Source organism: Ursus maritimus, unplaced genomic scaffold (genome assembly GCF_017311325.1).
Source record: "Ursus maritimus isolate PB19 unplaced genomic scaffold, ASM1731132v1 scaffold_11, whole genome shotgun sequence".
NCBI classification, from domain to species: Eukaryota; Metazoa; Chordata; class Mammalia; order Carnivora; family Ursidae; genus Ursus; species Ursus maritimus.
In genome coordinates this window covers 40,911,315-40,932,545 of record NW_024423453.1, presented here as the reverse complement: position 1 = coordinate 40,932,545, position 21,231 = coordinate 40,911,315, and the positions used below count along the sequence as shown (strand labels likewise).

Genomic DNA, 21,231 nt, shown 5'->3' with positions numbered 1-21,231 from the left:
ATTACTTTTCCCCGAAGGGGAAATACATGTATATAGACATATAAGGTATTATAAATAATATTATATATAACATAAATAAATAATAAATTTATAAAATGTGCTGTTCACCTTTATCACCTTACCTTATACTGAAAATTAATAATTTCCAGTTATTATTTCTTTAATTCTGTCATTGATTAAAGTGTGTGTTACATTGTTCATTATCTCATGTAAATATTATTTCCTGATACCCTGATAAGTGTAAGGGCTATGTGAGGAGCTGAGGTAAAAGAATCAAAATAGAAGTGGTCACTGCTTTCATGGAGCTTCAGGTTTAATGGGGAAGATGGACAAATAATTAATGTGTCTACACTGTGACAAGGCATTGGTTCAAGCACTGTGATTAACAGCTTTAAAATGAGGAGAAGGTAGCTCTGAGAAGGAAATTCGAGATGGCCTATACACAGATGATTCCCATGTTTTTATCTCCAATCTAGATCTGTGTTCTGAGCTCCAGAGCTAACTGGAGCGTGATATCCTCACCTGGATGTCTCAAAGACACCTCAAACCAAATATGACCAAACATGGACTTTGTGATCCTCCCTACCCCAGGAAACAAAAGCAAGCGAACGCTGACTCTTGTGTAGTATCCTCTCTCCTGTCCCATCCAGTTGCAAAAGAAACCTAGGTGTCATCCTTGATAACTCCTCCTCCTATACTCTTCATGACTAATCAATCTGTCACCAAATCCTATTAGTTTTATGTCCTAAATATCTCTTAAATGTTCACTTCAATCCATCTTTTGTTGCACCTAGCTAGTCTAAGCCACTATTATCTCTTGCCTGGCCTCGTGGAATAATTTCCTCACTTAGTCTCTCCACATCCACTCTCACTTCCATTCTGCTTTTAATATTACATTTAGAATGATTTTTCAAGAGGCATATCTGATTATTTCCTTCCCCTGACCAACATCCAGCATAAGCTTTCATTACTCCTACAGTAAAGACCAAAATCCTTTATGAGGTCTTGTATAATCTAACCCTTGTCTACTCTTCTAGCCTCTATTTTACACTTGCCATAGAACTTCTGTTCTGTGCACTGCAGCCATAGGGGTGCCCTTCCCCCACCACAACAGACTTTCGTCGTTCCTTCAGAGAAGAAAAGTCTCTGAAACCCCAGACTAGGTTAAAACCTTAACATTATGCATTTTCCTAGCACTCTGAAGCATTTACCACAATTTTACTTTTGCTTTGTTTTGTTTCATTGTCTTTCACTCCTACCACACTATAAAAGCTCCTACTGCATCCATGAAGCTGAGACCATCCATAATTTAACTTAGGTATAATAGACACCCAAATAAGTACTGTTCAATGAGTGTCTGCAGGAAATTAAAATAACCATTTAAATCTACATTTTTTTTAATTATGTATCCCAGGTAGAATACAAATAATTAGTTGAAACAGTATAGGATAGAATCACAGAGATATGCATGTGTCAACACTGATGTTTACAGCTAGGAAGTGATAACCACACATGGATCAAATTGACATTTTTTAAAGATGGATTGGCCCTTACAAAAAGATCTTGTGATGAAATTAAGAAACAGGACCAAAGTGATAACCACATATTGAAGCATATGTTGTATGTATGCTCCAAAAAGTCCCCCCCAACACTACTACTTAGTTAATAAGTATTTTTAGGCTGTCTATTAAACTAAAAAATTCAAAATCAACTGGAAGTCATAATTCCCTGTTAAGTATTTTGGGGTTGTAATAACCAATAAAGAGCACTTAAAACAGATTCTTTAGTATTGGGATACTTAACTTTTGCCAGTTTTCTATAGTGTTCAGATCATTTGGGTAAGGGAAAAAGACCTAGCAGCCCATTCAAAAGGACTTTCCAATGAGATACATTGGTGTATTCTGTCCTCAGCTTTTTTTCATTATTTCATGTTTTAGAGATAAAAAATATAGGGCATGAGGGAGTGAGGGTAGATATAGTTCTTGTTGAGGGGGGAGGGGTTAGAAAAGGAAGCAAAACCCATGTATTATTGTAAGCACCTTTCATCAGATAGATTTTCTTTCACTCTGCCTACTGATGGCTGCCTACCCTCAACATCATGTCAAAGATAATGGGAGCAACCTTCACCAAGGAGGCATTGGCAGTAGCGTATTAATTCTTTGTCAAGCTGCTCTTGGTAAATTCCCAGCAGTATAGTGTATCAGAAGAGTACACAATTAGCTATCTAGTTTGTCTCTTCTTTCTCTGTGTCTGCTGTGACTCTAACATAGATTGCATCCACACATCACACATTTGCATACTGAAATTGCTCAGGAAACGTCCTAGAGATTTCTTAACTACCAATACTTCTTGCTGTGTAGGTAGAAAACCCTATTTTCATTTCTATAAGCTGGAAACCAAGATTTTCCTGTGCTCAAATTCCAGCCACCCTACTTAATAGTTGTGTGCCCTTGGAGAAATTACTTAAACTCTCCATGCCTGTTTCCTCATCTGTAAAATGGGATAATAATAGTACGTACTTTATAGGGTCTTTAGACAGCTTCAGTGAATTTATATAAATACCTAGAAGAGTGCCTGTAAGTTCTCTTCTCTGTATACTTCATTTTCTTAAGAGACTTTTTTTTTAAACAGTTGCTTATTCAAGCTTGAATAGTTTATGATATTTTTGATGGTGGGCTGTAAAGGAGCGCTCACATCAGATTAAGTGTAGTGTTTATTTTCCCTTTTTTCTTTAGGTTTAAAATATTGCCTTGTGTTTCTTGGAAATCTCTCTTCCTCTTTCTAGCTCTATGCATTGTCGTATAAATTGAGCAATTTCATTTATCAATTATATTGATTTGTCATTTTTTTATTGACTTATCTGTCCTTCTCCCTAAATTGGGAGTTCTTCCAGGATAGAGATTACATCTTGCTCAGTTTTGCCTACTTTGTGCTTAGTGTCTTGGCTTTCAAGAGCCCTGGCTACATATTTCTTGAATGGAGCAGATGTGGATCTATCAAAATAAAATGTTTGAATTTCTGTTTAGTTTCTTTCTCCCATCTTGTTTCATTGTTTAGAAAACAGGAAAGCATTTTATGAGGCAGGATTCATTTGGATGAGACTAATAATATTACAGTGGAATTTGGGGTTAGAGGCTCACCATAAGTTTTTCTCACCGTAATTTCCTTTTTCTACACTATCTATATGGAAAAACAAGTATAGTACATTTCACAAAGTTAAATAAATGAATTGGTGGGGAGTAAATTACATCCTGGTCTAACAAAATCTGTTTTTTTGCAATTGTTTAATAAGAGCTAGTTGAATAAAATCTTTAAAATACCATTTAATTTTAATCTGCCCTTTACATTGTGATCATGATGATTAACATGTTTTCATTCAACATCTCTTGAAAAATATGTTTTTAATATGCTATTTTGTCTCTTGATAGAGTAACTTTAAAGGAAAGCCTGAAAGTGAAGAGAGGGTTGTGTGTATGTATGTATCTTTATCCCAAGGGCTAACAAAATATTACAACTTTAAGAATATTCCATAGTTCAACATCTTTTTGCTAGCTTTGACTTTCTATGCTTTAGTAGATTTAAGCTATTCCTCATAGGATTTTTTTTATGTTGTTAAAGTTTGAACATGTATTGACTCAATTAAAAAGAATTTAAGATTCAGTTTTTCAAGAGTGTTCTCAAATCACCATGTAACAGTTCTCAACGGGCCAGCTGTATGCACAGAACAGTTCTTAAATTGTAATGCACATTTGTTTAGTAGTCATTGTGCCATCATTACATACCACGAGTTCACACAGCTGGAAGGAAACTCATGATAGCCATCCTGCAGAAAGAACTTTTTAGAATCATGTATCAAGTGTGGTAAACTTTCAAAGTTAATTTTTAAACATTCGGAGGCCTTGAGTATTTATAGATAAATACGTTCTTAAATATGAAAGAACTTTTTAATAAAGAAAATGAACTTATAAATAAAATATTTCTATTATAGTAGTTTTGCCAAGATGTCAAAGTCCTCCTGACCATTGATCTTACAGTTCACTGCGAATAAAAAACTACTATAGATCGTATACCTTTTCAGATGAATAGTTCTTTTGAAAAGATTTCCATGACAGGCAAAATTATGTCAAACCCTACTCATGACCCATCTATTTCTAGCAATCCTTTTTTTGTACTCTGCTTTTATGTACTAAATCTTTACAATCTGTTGAAATTTCCTAAAAAGGTGGGGGATCATGTAGGCATTCTGCTACTCAGATAATTCTTGATTCTTTCAAAGCAAAGAATGCAGTTTGTTAAATTATATATACAGTAATGGCTTTAAAATGTAAATTGATGTTTCTAAAATGAATCTTTAGAATTCTCCTATTTAAATGTAGTGGGGGCATGATTACTAGGTTCTTCCCTACTTGACAGCTGCATCAAACACAGATACTTAAAGAGTAGGCAAGCTACTCTAAAGTAAGTAAAGAATGGGTTAAAGATCACCATGACCTCCATGATGCACACTTTCTAGAGCAAGAACCTGGGGTGATTTATGTTTCTTACTGGCCTAGCACCAATATGGAATTGGTTAGTGTTTTTGAGTAAGTGAAGTAAGTTCTAGTCTACAGACTTTGATTCATAACTTGAGTTTTAAAAGATTGGTTAAAGTTATCCCTTCTCATTTTAAAATCTTCTGGAAAATTTGTGACTGAGATGAGAAGAGATGCTATATTTTAAAAAGTATAATAAGTTTGAATCTGGACTTTATGTATCTGCAAATTTTATAATTGGATGTAATTATAAGAATTGGGAAGTGAACCAATAGAAGATTACTGAGTTGAGAATAACATGGATCTTAGATTAAGCAGATCTTGGATGACTATATGCTAACGAGGTGTACCTAAGTGGGGTTGTACGTGAGGCTGTACTAAGCTTTAGTTGAAGGCTTTTTCCAACTTTGAGATTCAATGATTATGTTCTGGAATTTTTTATGATTATAGAGAAGTAAAAAGTATACCTTGGGTAAAATCCTTTTGTCTCTAATAACTGAAGGTAACCATGTCTTTCACCATCGTAGACACTTGCTCGAATAAGGCTGGCAGATCCATCTACAGGTATCTGAGCCCAACATCTCTGTCTTTCTCAAAAAGAGTAAATAATCAAGTGTAAAGGTAAAATCAAAACATAGAAAGTAGAAGAGCAATGAAATAGAGATATGATACAGTAGATATTCCTCCTTTCTTACAGAATTGAGTTACTAGATACAAAGATTTAGAATTGTGCTTGGCACATGGTGTAGACTAAGAATTACCTGCTATTCCAATTCTCTTTCCCAGGTTTTGGAATCTTTTGAGATAGGTGCTGAGTTTGAGAGTAAGTATGAGGGAAATTGAAGAGTAATTGCTGCATGAAAGAGTTGAAAAGAGTTCAAATACAGTTATATATTCTTTTCTCTGTATTTCTGATTTCAGCAAGTGAGAATTACTTTGGGAGCAGTCTTTAATTTTATATACATTTTTGAAAATATAAAAAGTAATATAGGCAAAAATATATACAGAAGTTCTGTTGTGTTTATTCTCATTCTAGAAATCCTCTAATGACTTCACATTGCACTTAGAATTAACTCTGAACGCTTTACCATGACCTACAAAATCTTCATGATCTAGCCCGTGGTTACCTGTCTGACATCATCTGTACCAGTCCCATCATCCTAGCCAGACTGGTCTTATTCTTGCTGATCCTGGGCTCTACTCTATCATTTTGACTTAAAAGTTGTTTCCTGGGTGATGCCATTCAAAATTAGCCACACTTCTCTACTACCCTTAGTACCTACTTCTTTCATAGCACCCTGTTTTATTTCTCTCTTAAAACTAAGCATTGTATGAAATTATCTTACTCGTGTATTGTTTACTTATTATGTGTCTTCCCCCTCTCCCAGAAAGTAAAATATATGAGAGTAGAAAGTTTATCTGCATTTTTTGCCATCTTTTACCTAGAGCCTAGAACAGTTGTTAGCACATAGTCGTGTTCAAAATGTTATGCAAGCAAATTTGTTTATTGACAGGTAAAAAAAAAAAAAAGAGGGAAAATCTCTCATTAAGCCAGTTAGATGACCATTGTGAATATTTTTGTGTATTTACATAGGCTTTTCTCTATGCACACACACACACACACACACACACACACACACACACACACACTGTTAGATATTTGCATACATAGTCTATAAAGGACCATACTTTATATCATGTGTTTGAATCTTACATACCTTCTACTTTACAGTAGCCATTCCCCTAGCTCTGGACATGATGAACAGTTTCTATAACTTTAAAATTTTGTACAATGAAGTTATTTTTCTTAAAAGGAGGCTTTGAATCTGGGGGCCGGAGGGGCAGGGCATGGGGAAAAAGGACTGAATGTAGAACAAGACAAACTGTTTAGTTTTCCAAGCAAGTCATGCGTTTTTTTTTTTAAATATCAGAGGTCCTTTTCCCACATATTGGTGAAAGTCAATGAATCATACACCCTACTGCCCTGAATTACATTTTTTTTATTGTCTTTTCATCAAGTTTGGAAGAGATTATAAGGTTTGAATGAATATTTATTTAAGAAATCTCTTCTTTCTGCACCATTCTCCCCTTGAGTACAAGCTGCTTGTATGTATGATTTGGTATAAGTGCCTATTGAAACAGAAGGAACCCTTATTAGTCAGTGTTTATAACTAAATAAAAAGTCAACAGTCTTTACACCCACATAGTAAAGTTCTCCTTGTACAGAAAGACACATATTATCCCTAAAATGGGAGAGTGAGTCATGGCAGAAAGTACTTTAGAAGAAACCATTAGTAAGTTAAAGAATATTTTAACTGTAATATTACATGTTTGGATTAGGAGATATATTGCTAAATAGGTTGCACCCTCTGAACCTTACAAGACCAGTGACTACTTACAGATGATGTTAATTCTTCAAGCTAATGACAGTGGTAGTTCCACATACATCTTTGGCCCACAGATGATGATTTCCTTTTTTCTCCTCAACATCTACCAAACTTCTGTCTTTTAAGCTTAGAATCAAGACCATTTTATATGAAATCTTCTCAGACTATTTGAATGATTTCTTCATTTTCTGACCTCCTACACTACCCAATTTGGCCCTTGATAGATATTGTTCTCTCTTAGTTTCTTGTCTTGCCAGCTGGATTTTAAGGATTTTGGGGGGAGAAAGGTTATTATTGTAATGTTTTTATTTGTCCTCAGTAGCATTTTGCAGATATTGGGATATAGGGGATTATTTCTTAATTGATTTCTTTAACCTAAATCTTCCAGTTTCTGTCACCTTTTCCCCAGTCACTACCATGTCTTTGCCTCAGATTTCCCACATGTAGCAGACGCATAGTCATATGGACCCAGATAATTATTCCAAGAACTGAATAATCAAGATTTAGTTATAGTTTGCATCTATAATTGCCATTTGCAAAATATAACACTATTTTCCCCTTCTTTAGCAATATCTGATTTTTTTAGCTTAACTTAAGCCATCACATATCTGATAGAAATCAGTTAAAAGTAGTGAACTTGGGACCAGAGTCTGAGGTTCTAATATAGCTGTATAACCCTGAGCAAGACACTTAATTCCCTACCTCACTTTTCTCTCCTGTTAATAACAGTTACTATTTTATAGGATATCTGTTATACCCTGGGCATCTACTAGGTCCTCACAATGACTCTGGGTTAGGTTGGTAAAGTAGATGGTAATTACCGTTACAAAAAACAGAACTCATAAAGGTCAAATAACTCCTACCAAGGTTGCACTCTAATAATGGCAAAGCCAGTGTTTAAATTCAGGTTTCTCCAATTCCAAAGTTCATGTTCACTTCACAAATGAAGGGGGATTAGATTAGATGACTTCCAAGTTCCCTTCTAGTTCTAAACATATGGCTTCACCTTCCTGCTATTAATGTTTTTGTTGTTGTTGATTCAGTATATATGACTTTTTTATTTCTTAGCCTTTAGTCCCTTTTTAAAAACTTTTTGGTCATGACTAAATTTAAGTCATGACTAATGTAAGAAATTAATCCCAGAATTTTAAACAAATCTTAAAAATGAAAGGTTATTTTAGTACTAAAATATAAGATCGATATACCACACCTATAGAAAGTTTTTCTCAAATCAAGTAAGTATATTTGAACATCACAACCAGCAGGAGTAAAAATGGAACTGGATAAAGAAAGTAGAAGAGTGAATAGGGTTGTAGGTCTTATTTTGATGGAAATCTTCATGTTAAATTCTTTCCTGGGTCATGTTTGCTGCTTCATTTTTCTTAAAGTCAACCTTATTTTTATATTTTCCTTACTTTATTGAAGGAATAACTATAAAAAAATTTATAACAAAATTTTGAGAGGAAATTTTTGCATATGAATTTAAGATGCCTACAGATGTTTTATTTTGGATTTGAAGCATAAGATGTAAAGGTTAATTGATTTCTAAATAAATCTGCATGAACTCCGGAGTGACTTGCTAACTTTGTCAAATTATTGCAGGTATTGCTTGTCTGCATATGGAGGTATTGTAAGGAATGTTGTGGTACATGCATTAAGTCTGATAGCTCTACGACAATATGAACTTCAGAAGAGCATACATGCAAAATTCCCATCTTCGTTGTTTTCTTCTGTGGCTGGGTTAAATAAAACTCAACTTGCATTATTGTGTCAAACTCTGCATGTTTGTATATTTATATATGGGTAGATATATACATATGCACATATGTTTATCCAATAACTAATTGGCGCAATTAGAAGGGATGAAAAAAACTTTTATGGCTTGAATTAATGTTGCAGTTTATTTGTGTCAAATCTTTATGGGCTACATTTTTGTAAATACAGTTATAAATACCTTAAACTTCAAGAAAAAGAAAAATTTATGAAAGTACTAGTCCTATAATTATAGTTAACTTAAAAATTCTTTAAACCAGTCTGAGCTATGTTGTAATTTGCATTTTGATTTACTGAGGTTAGGATTGTATCTGTTATTATTATAAACACTACCCCCCCAAACAAGTTTATTTTAAAGTTACATATATTATAGTGTTTGTGATTTTTTTTTTCTAATACGGTAATATTTCAGTATTTGTTTACTTGGATGGTAATTTCAAACTAAATCTGGGTCACCTTGTTTTGTTTTACATATTCTCAAAAAACTAATTTAGCACTAATTTCAGTGTGAGTTCTAAAGTCAGGTGTGTATATATTACCTTATTCTGTGTCATAAATTCAATGGAGGAAGAAAAAGTCTTCTTAATTGTATACTGTTCTGTGCCTGACAAATAGTAGATGCTAAATAAATGCTTAATTAATGAATAAGAGTGGGAAATACCTTATTGATCAATACTTGCACTAGGAAAATGCTTGCACTAGGAAAAATGTAGATGCTGGGCATGCATACTATTTTAATTCATAGTACCTGTGATAGGACAAGCTATTAACTTGCCAATTTCAGTTGTAAACCTTTTAATAAGAACTCATATCCCAAGGGTGCCTGGGTGGCTCAGTTGTTTAAGCATCTGCCCCCAGCTCAAGTCATGATCCCAGAGTCCTGGGATTAAGCCCCACATCAGGCTCCTTGCACAGCGGGGAGTCTGCTTCTCCCTCTCCCACTCCCCCTGCTTGTGCTCTCTGTCTCTCTCAAATAAATAAAATCTTTAAAAAAAAAAAAAAAAGAATTCACATCCCAGAAAGTTAATGACAGTGGGTTAGTGAGATTTCAAGGTTTGTTTCAGCCTCAGCATGCTTGACATTCCTTTCTTTGATGTTGAAGTTTTGAGCTGTCTCTAATCTAAATTCTGTGCTAGGGCAAGACAGCTAATTGTGGTAGGTAGTTTTTCTAGTGTAATATCAGAGTAAAGAATGTTGTGATAATAGTAAAGAAAATCACTGATGTAAGAATATAAGCATGCTCTTCTATTATAAAATGGAAGTAAATCTTTAAATGTTAACAAGATAGGGGTGCCTGGGTGGCTCAGTCAGTTAAGTGTCCAACTCTTGATCTCAGCTCAGGACTTGATCTCAGGGTTGTGAGTTCAAGCCCCACATTGGGCTCCATGCTGGCTGTGGAGCTTACTTAAAAGAAATGTTAACAAGATAATGAAAAGAGCCAATAATATTATAATATCAATTCTAATACAATAGATAGACTTTTTAGTACTAAGTATAACATATTTATGGTTTAGAAAAATGATGCCATGGTTGCTACTATTTGCTTATATGGCCAGTTATTCAAAAACAGTATTTCTTATGTATCACTTTTCTACTGTGTCTTAGAGTAAGATGGGAACCTTCAAGGAGTAGATAGTAGTGGAGAAAGATGTATTAAAACAATGACAGTGAGGTATGGTAAATGCAATAATAAAATAATATATTTAAAATGTAACTAATGAATTCTGAGAGTCAAGATGGGGAAAAGTTACTCTATTATTCCTTCCCCTGTTGACAACTATGTATAAAGATACATACTTCTCTAAAGATACATGATTCAGTGAAGACTGCTTTACCGTTTATATTATTCTCACTATTTACATGTAGATTAGTTTTGGTTTATGCCCATAACTACAACTTGCCCTTGTAAAAACTTAGTCATTCGAACTAATTTTTCAGGAGCCATTTCTCTTTTGCTAGTTCACAGGTTAATCATTCTACTGCCTTATTTCCCAGAGGCTTAGACTCTGGGAATAGTACATCTTTCTTTTTCTTTCTTTTCTTTTCTTTTCTTTTCTTTTCTTTTCTTTTCTTTTCTTTTCTTTTTTTCTTGTTGCGCCTCTCACCCATTCTTCTCATACATCTAGCTGAATGGAATTGTGATGAGATGAGATTGTGTTGGGTCTGAATTAGCAGTCACTCCCCTTGCTAATAGATTTCTAATAAGGCTTATAGGTTGTCAATCAGCACAGGAAATAATTTTTTTTAGAATGGGAAATTATTGCTTAGCTGAAATTACATGAAGATGTACTTTATTGTATTGAAAATATACTTAATACATTGAGATAGTGATTCTAAAAATTTGGTGACAAGTATTGTCTAGCTGTAATAGTTGACTATCTAGTCTTTTTTTCAGTGAACTTACTAGTTAACGTTCTAGCATGGAGCATAAAATACTTTTTTTCCTAAACTTATTTAACATAGATTATGGATTGATCTCAGTTTTGAAATGTTTCTGTATAGCACAAGGATAAAAAAAAGATATAGATAACACACATAAAGGCCTTTTCAGTCGTACTACTCAAAAACTTAAATTTTTGAATAAAGTTTTAAACATCTGTATTTTAGCCAAGACTCTCAGAAATAGGAGTAGAGAATGATTTCATTTGCTTTGTTCATCTATAGATCATGATGAAATTAATAGATCACATGAAACGTGAAATGATGAAATTAATAGATGAAATTAATAACTTTCATTAATAGTACTTCAGAGAATATTGAAAGTTATTTTTATTCAATTTTTTGAAATCTGGTTAGAGGTTTGGTTGACTAGTTTTGCTTGCCAACTTCTTTCTTCATAATTCAAATTAACATTGTAAACAAGATAGTAGGGAGAATTGTTGAAATATTTGGGAAAATAAAGTCTTCATGAGTGCTTATAAATACACACATTCTCACTTAAAGGACAAACTAATAAAAATAATTATCAAATGGGACCCATGAAAGATGGGGATATCGGGTGGTGGAAAGTCTTTTTAATATATACTTTTTGATTATCATTTTGAGTTTTGAATCATGTAAATATTTTGCCTATTCAAAAATAAAACATGAATGTACATACCTACATATAAATACACATTTGTGAGCATCAGGTGTTCCCATAACTTCATACCATACGAAGGAGCTATGTAAACATAAGACCATTACTTCGAATATACGAAATTATTTTCTTCTTTAGATATCCTAGATTTTGAGAGTGTCCCTGGTTTATTAAAGTTGGTTTGTGTCCTCAGCTGAGTAGATTTAATTTGAAAAAGTTACTTCGTTTAGAGAGAGGACATGATTTCAATTGAAATCAAGGTATATACTGTTATATGACTGATGGGTAGTCCATTTGTCCTCTAATAAGCTAGTTACCACTGACAAATTTTAGAGAAAATTTCAGGTGTTATTTTATAATTAGTTTCTTCACATAGCCCAGAATTGAGGCAGGTGGTGGTGGGGAAATTACTTTTTTTTTTTTTTTTTTTTACTATGTATTTTTTTAAAAATCTTGAGTGCTCTGAATCTTCTAACAAAAGTGTTTATGGGTCCATTCCTAACAGTTGGATTTTTTTTTTTTTTTTTTTTTTTGATGAGAGAGATTTCTTTTTAAAAAGACCTTTCCTTTGAAGTAAGCTAATTGTTTATTTAGAGAACTAACTTTTTGCTGGGTACATGTACATACTGTTTCTGAGGGTAAGAATTAATTTAAGAGTCAGATTTTTTAAAAAGATAATATAATATAAAGAATGTAACTTCAGAAGACCCAAGATGTATATCTTCATAAAATTTTAGACTATCTTATTTATGTTTTCAAGTAAAAGACATTACACTGACTTAATGTCTTAGTTATAAAGGTAAACATTTATTTTTTAAATTATGATAACTACTTTATGCAGCATTTAGAATCATTTACCTAATGAAAGTCATTTGTTAACCATAGCAGAGAGTGTTAAAATGTAGTAAGTCCAAATCGTATTTCTTTTTTTCTGAGGAAACTTTTTAAGTACTTAAATGACTATAGACACACAGTTTACTTGTAATAAAGAATGTTAATGGGGAGGGTAGGAGTTAATTAACTAGACCCTTAATAATGGGCCTTTCTAGTCCAGGGAATCTTATAATTGCCTCTGAAGCTGCTCATGTAACAAGTTGCGAGATAAAATATCTAGATTTGTGAAGTAGTTGTTCTGAGAAAAAGGTTGCCTTCAGGAAAACTTTGGTATTTTTATTATTATGTAAAATGCCTTTTTAAAGATAAGCAATACATACTGTCAAAATAATTTTGGAGGTAGAAGTCCAGTGCTTCCTGTTTACTCAAGATTAAATTCACAAATAAGATTAAGACTCTCCAACGAGCCCAGTTTTTGCTTTCTTTGGAGAAATAGAACCTTTTGGCCAAACTTTATACACTTAATACCAATCTGATAGTCTTAAAAATAAATTGTCATGATTACCAAGAATTGATGAAGTGTGTGGTAATTTTTTTGATATGTTTTAAATGAGTGAAATGGAAAAACATAGGGAATATTTTCACTAAATGTTAATATAAGAAATATGCAGGTTGAAATGTAACTTATTACGTAATTTCTGGAAATGTTATATTCTCCAAACTGGTTTACTTTATTGTTAATCCCCCCAAAGAATATTTAATTTCTCCCTTTGGGATTGCTCATTTTGTATCATCTGAGCTACTTGAAAAATGTGATCAGTCTGTGCCAGGACTGCAATAGGATAACAGTTAGTGGAAATAGCCTGCTTTGCTTCTGTTGGGAGGACTGTATGGAAAATATATTCCATTTTCAAAATGTTTTTGAAAGCACTTATTTGTGGAAAGGATGCTTGCCATTTAAAACTCTTCAGAAATGCAGGTTTGACAAAATACAAAATAATCTCCTGAAAGTTTGAAAGGGGAAGGGGGCTGTCGTGTGGGGGCGGTCTCATTTGCTGCCCACCTCCTCCCTCTGTTCGGTGCGTTGTGTGCTTACGGGTTCCCTGGAGCGGATCACCATATAATTGATGTGCAGTCTGCATTGCTGAATCCTGGACTGCACCATTCTGTGTTCAAGGGAAGATGTAATCTGATCCCTCTGCTGCTGAGGGAGGAATCTGTTCAGTCAAGGCTTTGACAGGGCATAGTCTCCTCCAATAATCTTCTCGGTTCTCTCTCATTATTCCCTCGAGTTCTCCTCAGTCAAGCTGCATGTATGTATGTGTGTCCCGAGAAGCGGTTTGATACTGAGCTGCATTTGCCTTTGCTGTGGAGTTTTGTTGCCGGTTCTGCTCCCTAATCTTCCCTTTCTGACGTGCCTGAGCATGTCCACATTAGAATCTGTGACATACCTACCTGAAAAAGGTTTATATTGTCAGAGACTGCCAAGCAGCCGGACACACGGGGGCACAGAATCACTGAAGGGGAAAAATACAGAAAATATGGGTTTCTACGGCACACTAAAAATGATTTTTTACAAAGTAAGTATTCTGTTTTCTTCCTGTGTTGTATGATTGTGTGTGTGTGTGCCTGCCTGGGAAGGAAAATCTGTATCATCAGAGATGGCTGCAGTATCCTCTAATTTTGGTGGGTGGCTGGATGGCTGGTGTTCTGTTTTATAACGTGAATGTAAGCAAATAATGCAAAGACAGCGTCAGCTGTCAACAGCTTTAAATTTGAAATAAAATGTGTATTGTAATCTGGGAATTTTTCACTAAAAATATATTTAGACTTCGGAAATGTGGCTCCGTTAAATGCTGACCTGGAAATACTCTACCCTTAGTTGGCTTTTAGTGAATCTTTTGCCTTTAATTTTTCTATACCTTATATATATTTCTTTTCTTTTTTATCTAGTTGACTCTTTCGAAGTCTAGAATCACTAGAATATTTAGGACTTGTATTTTAAAAGATCGTATTTACTTTCTGTGCCCCTTAAAAAATTGCAGAATTAATTTTTGGTTCTAAAGTCAGGATTTTCGGTAAACAATATAATATTTAAAAGACTTCTATAGTCCTACAGAAAGTGCTTTATTTGGTAAAATATTCTGAAGATAAAAAAAATCCTTTCCAAATGGTTCTCTCGATATGTCTTTTGGGCATTTTTATCCATTGAAGGATTTCTAAGATAGAAATAAAGTTTGCTTTTGGTGGCAAATGGCATTTGCACCAATGTGTATTTACAAGATACCCAGGGAAGTTCTGAAAGCCAGTATTACAACTTAATTAGAATGAATATCAAAGTTTCTCATGTTAATTTTGAAAATAAGAATCTGTGGAAGTTATGAAAAAAACTAGATTTTTAAGGTAATCTGTACTGACTGACCTTCCTGATATATACATTTGCGTATATGTGTACCTGTCTATAATTTATATACATGGAAGCACGTGGCTATCTATATATTAAAGCTTATATATTTATTTTTGCTTTTTATTAAAATTATTTGGAGAAAGAAAATAATGGTTTTTGAGAGGAATCACTTTAAAACGATGTAATGAGTACAGAAACTTCTGAAGGGTTGAAATAAGACCAATTCCATTTCTTTCCAGTAGTTATTTCTTGAACTAAGATATAAATTGTGGATGAGCTTGTTGTACCGCCACTCTAGCCCCTGATATAAAAAGATCATCCCTGTATTTTGGAAGACTTTTTCATGATAATAAAAACATAGTCTTTATTATGCACAGTGTGGTTCAAAATGTTTAGAGTCTTGTTGGTTCTTTTTAGTATTTATAATGTAGCATGCTGTGTTATGATGTTCCCATGTGAGGCAGTAGGTAAGAAAAGAAGTCTGCTGCAAAGCGAGGGTTTTCACCTTATTAAAAAAAAAACGAGGATAGCTCTCTATCACTCTGGGTCTCCCCCTCCCCCATAATTTTCAGTAGTACGGTAATTAATTAGAAGACACAAATCTTGAGGGGGTTGTTGAAATAGAAAAAGTTGAATCTTAACAGATCGTTTTTTCTAGTTTTATAACAGATCTATAGCTAGATTACCTCAGTTAAGGGATGGTAAAATGTAAAATATAAATATTTCAATTTTGATGTTGACAAAATGCCATTCTGAATGTATTTACAGTAGTACACATACATAGCATAAGGAAATACTTGAAAACTATAGATGTTGGATATACCTTACAAAGATACTTAACTCATTCTTGTAAAATCTTTTTGTTGATGTTGCTTTTCAAGTTAGAAGATTTTGTCCTGCGTGAGCATCTGTCAGTGAAGTTATATTCTGTGTAAATATCAATTGAGGACTTTTTTTCCACCTTTGGTATACCATCTCCAGACTTCTCTCCTGTTATAGATTTACTTTTTTACTCCCCTCATTGCCCATATTCATTGCTTTATGTCCTATTATAATTACTTTTCCAGATCATTTTATTTACATTGTTCTCTTTACACTTTTGTAATAATCTGTGTGTTTTAAATTCAGTTACTGTTACTTCCATTCAGGTTTTGAAATTTTGAATTTTGTTTATCTTGAAATATGTTTTTAAAGGAAAATGATGATCACTAAGAGAGACATGTTAAATATGGTTCTGTAATATGTGTATTAACATGACATTTTCCCCTATGTTGGTTCTTAAACTGGAAAATGTGAAAGGTATATCACTCTCAAGGAATATGTATGATGAATATCAATTTTTAAATCACCATATGCTGTTCTTCTGGACAAAATATTGGAGAGAGAGAAATTCACCTTTCTAGTCTTTAGAGTAAAACAAAGTAGAACTAATAGAAGAAACCATGAAGCATTTATTTTCTACATACATTGACTATGCCTAATTAATGAAAATTTAGGCATATGAAAATCTAAGAATTTTTTTCACTATTGCCAGTGCTAATGTTAAGATTTGATAGTGGGGACAAGTGATTTTTTTCTTAAATCTATCTTATTTGCTTTACCTTATAGATGAAAAGAAAATTAGACCATGGTTCTGAGGTCCGCTCTTTTTCTTTGGGAAAGAAACCATGCAAAGTCTCAGAATATACAAGGTAATATTAAGTATAATAATGGATTCTCTCATGATTTTTATGTTTCTTCAAAGAGGTGATGATTCCAAAAGCATTTCTTCCAGTTTATTCTCATAGAATTATAATGTCACTAGTACTGTTGACTCTGTAACACATTTTGAGATACTAAAAAATTGAGAAATACATAATTTTAAAGAAGAATGACTACCACTATAGCCTGTATTTTCTTACTAATACTTTGAAATAAGACAAAAGCAGAATTTCTCTTATGAACAAAATTTTTAAATGACAAATTTTAAGGAATTCTAAAAAGTAAATTCTAAAATATGAATATGAGCAAATATATCTTGTTACTATAGCAACAGCTATTCTAGGGTAGATATTTATATATGCAAAACTGAAGATACATTTATTAGCAGTGAAATAAACCTCACAGTTACTAAATAAATCTTACTGTTTTAGAAATCCCCTTTTATTTGCTTAGTAGATCTCATGTTTTTAACACATACATTTCCACACCAGTAAAATAGTTTCCATAACAACTAAATACAATTGTAGTCTTGTTTTGTGCACGATTCCATCGTTTTTGGATTTTGCATCAATATAAAACTTTCCCATTCTCACGCTAATTAGGCTAACTTAAGCACAATATCTATTACCCAGTCAATTAAAAATAGCTTTGGATGTCATTTGGAATTTGGTATTTTAAAATTTAAATGACAAAAGTATCTTCAGAGCTTCTTTTGGTCTTCTTTGCATAATTGTCACCTCTTCAAATTACTGATTAAAAATTAGCTCCGGAAGCCGTCAGAACTTCATGATGGTGACATTTCTTTTTTCCCTAAATATTGTGATTTGAAGTTATGCTTATTATATAAGATGCAATAAAATTAACATTGTTCAGACTTAAGTTTCTGTGATTGAGCACTGTTAGAGATTGCATCTCTTTTTTTCCCAAAGAGTTTATATTTTTATTTCATTCAGTTGTAGAAAAAAAATTTTTCAAATGTTCTTCCATGAAATTTAGAAATCATAATAATTAGTTTTATATGCAAAAATGCAGAGATCATACAGAAGAGAAAAATAAAACTATCTCCTATTTATTCAAGAAATGGTTTCTGTGAGATTTCCACATGTTAATTGTCCGTCCGTCCCCCTCTCTTACTTCCCCTTTGCCTTTTCACAATTTCAGTGTGTTTGGGCACCTCCACCAGAGGGTGTGGAGTGATAGACAGTGAAACTCTTCACTTCATTTTTGCTTTTTTCTTCTAGTCTCGATAAAGTATTTCTTAGATGAGAAAGTTGAGTTTAATGTTAAAAATGTACTATTTTTAATGTGTAGATTCCAGTGAGCCATATCATTTTGGTCTTCTATTAATATGGCTGATACCAGGACAAAGGTATTGAATTGTTCAGTTGTTTTTAAGGCCGCCTGTAAACAAATGCTGAATTTTTACTACAGAACACATTTTAATAAAATTTGGTCTTTAGTTGCTCACTTTTTATATTGAGAAAACACCTAAAAAGGTACAAGTTCTATTTTCAGCCTTTTAACATAACCTTACCAAAGCAAACCAAGCAACATATTGATTTCCATGTCTTTTCGGAGACTTTGTCAGTATATATTTGGTGTTTTTTAAATTTTTTTGACAGATTTTGTAATAATAAGAATGAAACTGATTTTCCATCTTCTGTATTAGAAAATTTAAGTTATGATCACATTCTGTTTCATTTTGGAGAAGAAAATAGAGCTTACCTTTGAAATTTGATAGATAGGAAGGTGGATTTGATTATTGTAGTTAGAGATTATCATTGATGTATAATGTTAAAAGATTTGAAGGTGGTAGATATGTAGATTTTCTGTAAAATCGGGTGACTAAGATACATTTTTTTTTAACAAAATAATGAGATACGTTGGATAGTGAAGAATTGGGGAGTTGTTTCATTAGTAATTTATCAGAGCTAGATATTGAGCTCTTAGGACACAGTTTGTATGTTCTTTGGATTTAAAAACTTTATTATCATAGCCCAATAAATTGAAGTTATTTTACAAATGTAATTATGAGTCTTCCTGCACTTTTCCCCCAAATGTCTCTAAAATAGAGATATTCGGTATTTACCTCAAGATTAAATAAATTATTATTGAAATTAGAAAGTAAAGCTTAAAATATTAATAACATGGTTATAACTATCCTTTTCCTGCTATTAGTCATTTTTAAGAAAGTTGGACGGTTTTAGAGATAGATCATCTAGTCTTAACTCTTTCCTTTTACTAGTGGCAGAATTGAATTTCAGGTTTGTTTGTTCAATGTCTCCGAGTTTAAATTATTGGATAAAGGTGATTGTCTCATTTTATTTAATTTTACATATAATATAGTAAGTTTTCAATATTTAACTATTTTGAGTAAATATATGTCTAATCAAGGCTTGTTCCTGTCAAATGTCATCTAGGCTAAGCTTTGTAAACAATAGTGGAAAGTTGGACAGAAATAAGTATTATGAATAGTTTAGAATGTGTCTAGTGAAATGTCCAAAATATTTGAGCATACTGCTTCTACATATGAATTTTTCAAAGCATTAGTAAGTTTTACAACTCCTTTTATTAAGGATATTTAAACCTTTACTTAATTAAGTCACTGAGGAGTGGCCATAATAGATTGGGACCTATATCTTCTAAGGATATATTTTAACATTACTTATATGTATCAACAAGTTGCAATTTTGCCATAGAGATTCTGTCATTTGGTTGCAATTAGCATTGCCGGGATAATAACAGGTGGCTATGTAGGAGGCAGGAAACCTACTCTAAGAATAGCTAACTAGATTTTGTGTATCCTTGCTCTCTGGGAATAAGCAAATAAAAGTAATAATTCTCTTGATGTTTGAAATATGCCAAATCATATTCCTATTAAAGTCCATTATTCTTAATAAATGCCTATCTTTGTTTCCACTCTTGTGGTTTTTTTGTTTTGTTTTGTTTTGTAGTACCACTGGGCTTGTACCATGTTCAGCAACACCAACAACTTTTGGAGACCTGAGAGCAGCCAATGGCCAAGGGCAACAACGACGCCGAATTACATCTGTCCAACCACCTTCAGGCCTCCAGGAATGGCTGAAAATGTTTCAGGTGACCTGTCTAAACATAGTACTTGAAATGCTTCACTTAATTGCTGCAAAAAATAAGGGATTATTCAGCCATGAGAAGGAACTGTTACATGCTACACCATGGATGAATCTTGAAAACATCATGTTAAGTGAAAGAAGCCAGATACAAAAGGCCACATATTGCATGATTATAGTTACATGAAATATCCAGAACAGGCAAATCCATAGAGACGGAATGTAGATGAGTGATTGCAATATGATTGGTGAGGAGATATTGGGACTAACTGCTAATAGGTACAGGATCTCTTTTTGGGGTGATGGAAGTGTTCTAGAGTTGTTAGTGCTGATGGTTGCACAGCAAGATAGGTGTGCTGGGAACCATTTAAATGTGCATTTTAAATGGTGAGTTTTATGTTATGTGAAGCATGTGACAACAAAAAATGCTATTGAAAATAAGGGAGCTCATTTTAATTTTTAAGTGTATCAATGGAGAGAATCCAGTGCTTATTTTGTATTAGCATGCATTTGCATTTTTTATTGCCTTTTAGATAATAAGACTTTTCTTCCTTTTCCCCTTTATGTTTGGGTTTCTGGGGTTGCAGAATGTACTTGCTTTCTAAAATTTATTGCTTGGGAGTTGCCTAGGTGGCTCAGTTGGATAAGCAGCCGATCCTTGGTTTCGGCTCAGCTCATGATCTCAGAGGCCTGGGATTGAGCCCCTTGTTGGGCTCCATGCTCAGCAGGGAGCCTGCTTGAGGATTCTGTCTCGCTCTTCCTCTGCCTCTCCCCTCACTCATGTGCACACGCATGCATTCTCTCAAATAAATAAATCTTTTGAAAAATAAATATAGTGCTTGGAAGTTAAGCATTTAAGAGTAATGTAGGGACTCTGCTAATTAGTCACTGGTGGTGACCTACCCATCACTGTTACCCTAGTAGTCTCCAAGAGTTGATACAGCTTCTTTTCTTTCTTTTTTTTTTTTTTTAAAGATTTTATTTATTTATTCGACAGAGATAGAGACAGCCAGCGAGAGAGGGAACACAAGCAGGGGGAGTGGGAGAGGAAGAAGCAGGCTCATAGCAGAAGAGCCTGATGTGGGGCTCGATCCCACAACGCCGGGATCACGCCCTGAGCCGAAGGCAGACGCTTAACCGCTGTGCCACCCAGGCGCCCCGATACAGCTTCTTTTCATCTGTGCCATGCTTGTGTATGGCTTATTGTGTTCCAATACTGATTACTGTATTTTACTGGCATTTAAATTCTTTGAAAGTTTACCGGGAAGGTTGGCTACAACCAAATCTCTGTTATGAATTTTATAATTCCTGATAGTAAATTGATTTATTTCTTCTTCCAATGAGATAATGCATATAAATCAAGTATTTAGCAAAATAGTTAACCTAGATTAAACACTTGCTTAATTATTCTTTGTAAATACTAAATAAT

At 33.5% G+C, this 21,231-nt stretch overlaps 1 protein-coding gene across 4 annotated transcripts in view; it reads left to right on the top strand.

Moving 5' to 3' along the window:
- The window catches only part of FBXW7 (F-box and WD repeat domain containing 7), a 91,121-nt gene that overhangs the window by 44,926 nt on the left and 24,964 nt on the right, over positions 1-21,231 (top strand). For 2 of the 4 annotated variants that reach the window (XR_005833903.1, XM_008685481.2), the window contains exon 2: positions 19,668-19,809. Coding sequence is in view for 3 of the 4 variants with exons in the window: in XM_008685481.2 (XP_008683703.1) it covers positions 19,668-19,809 (142 nt within the window). In the remaining variant the exon portion in view is untranslated. Of the gene's footprint in view, positions 1-13,424; positions 14,186-16,620; positions 16,704-19,667; positions 19,810-21,231 lie in introns of those variants that run through there. The other 2 variants (XM_008685480.2, XM_008685479.2) reach the window with 2 other exon arrangements.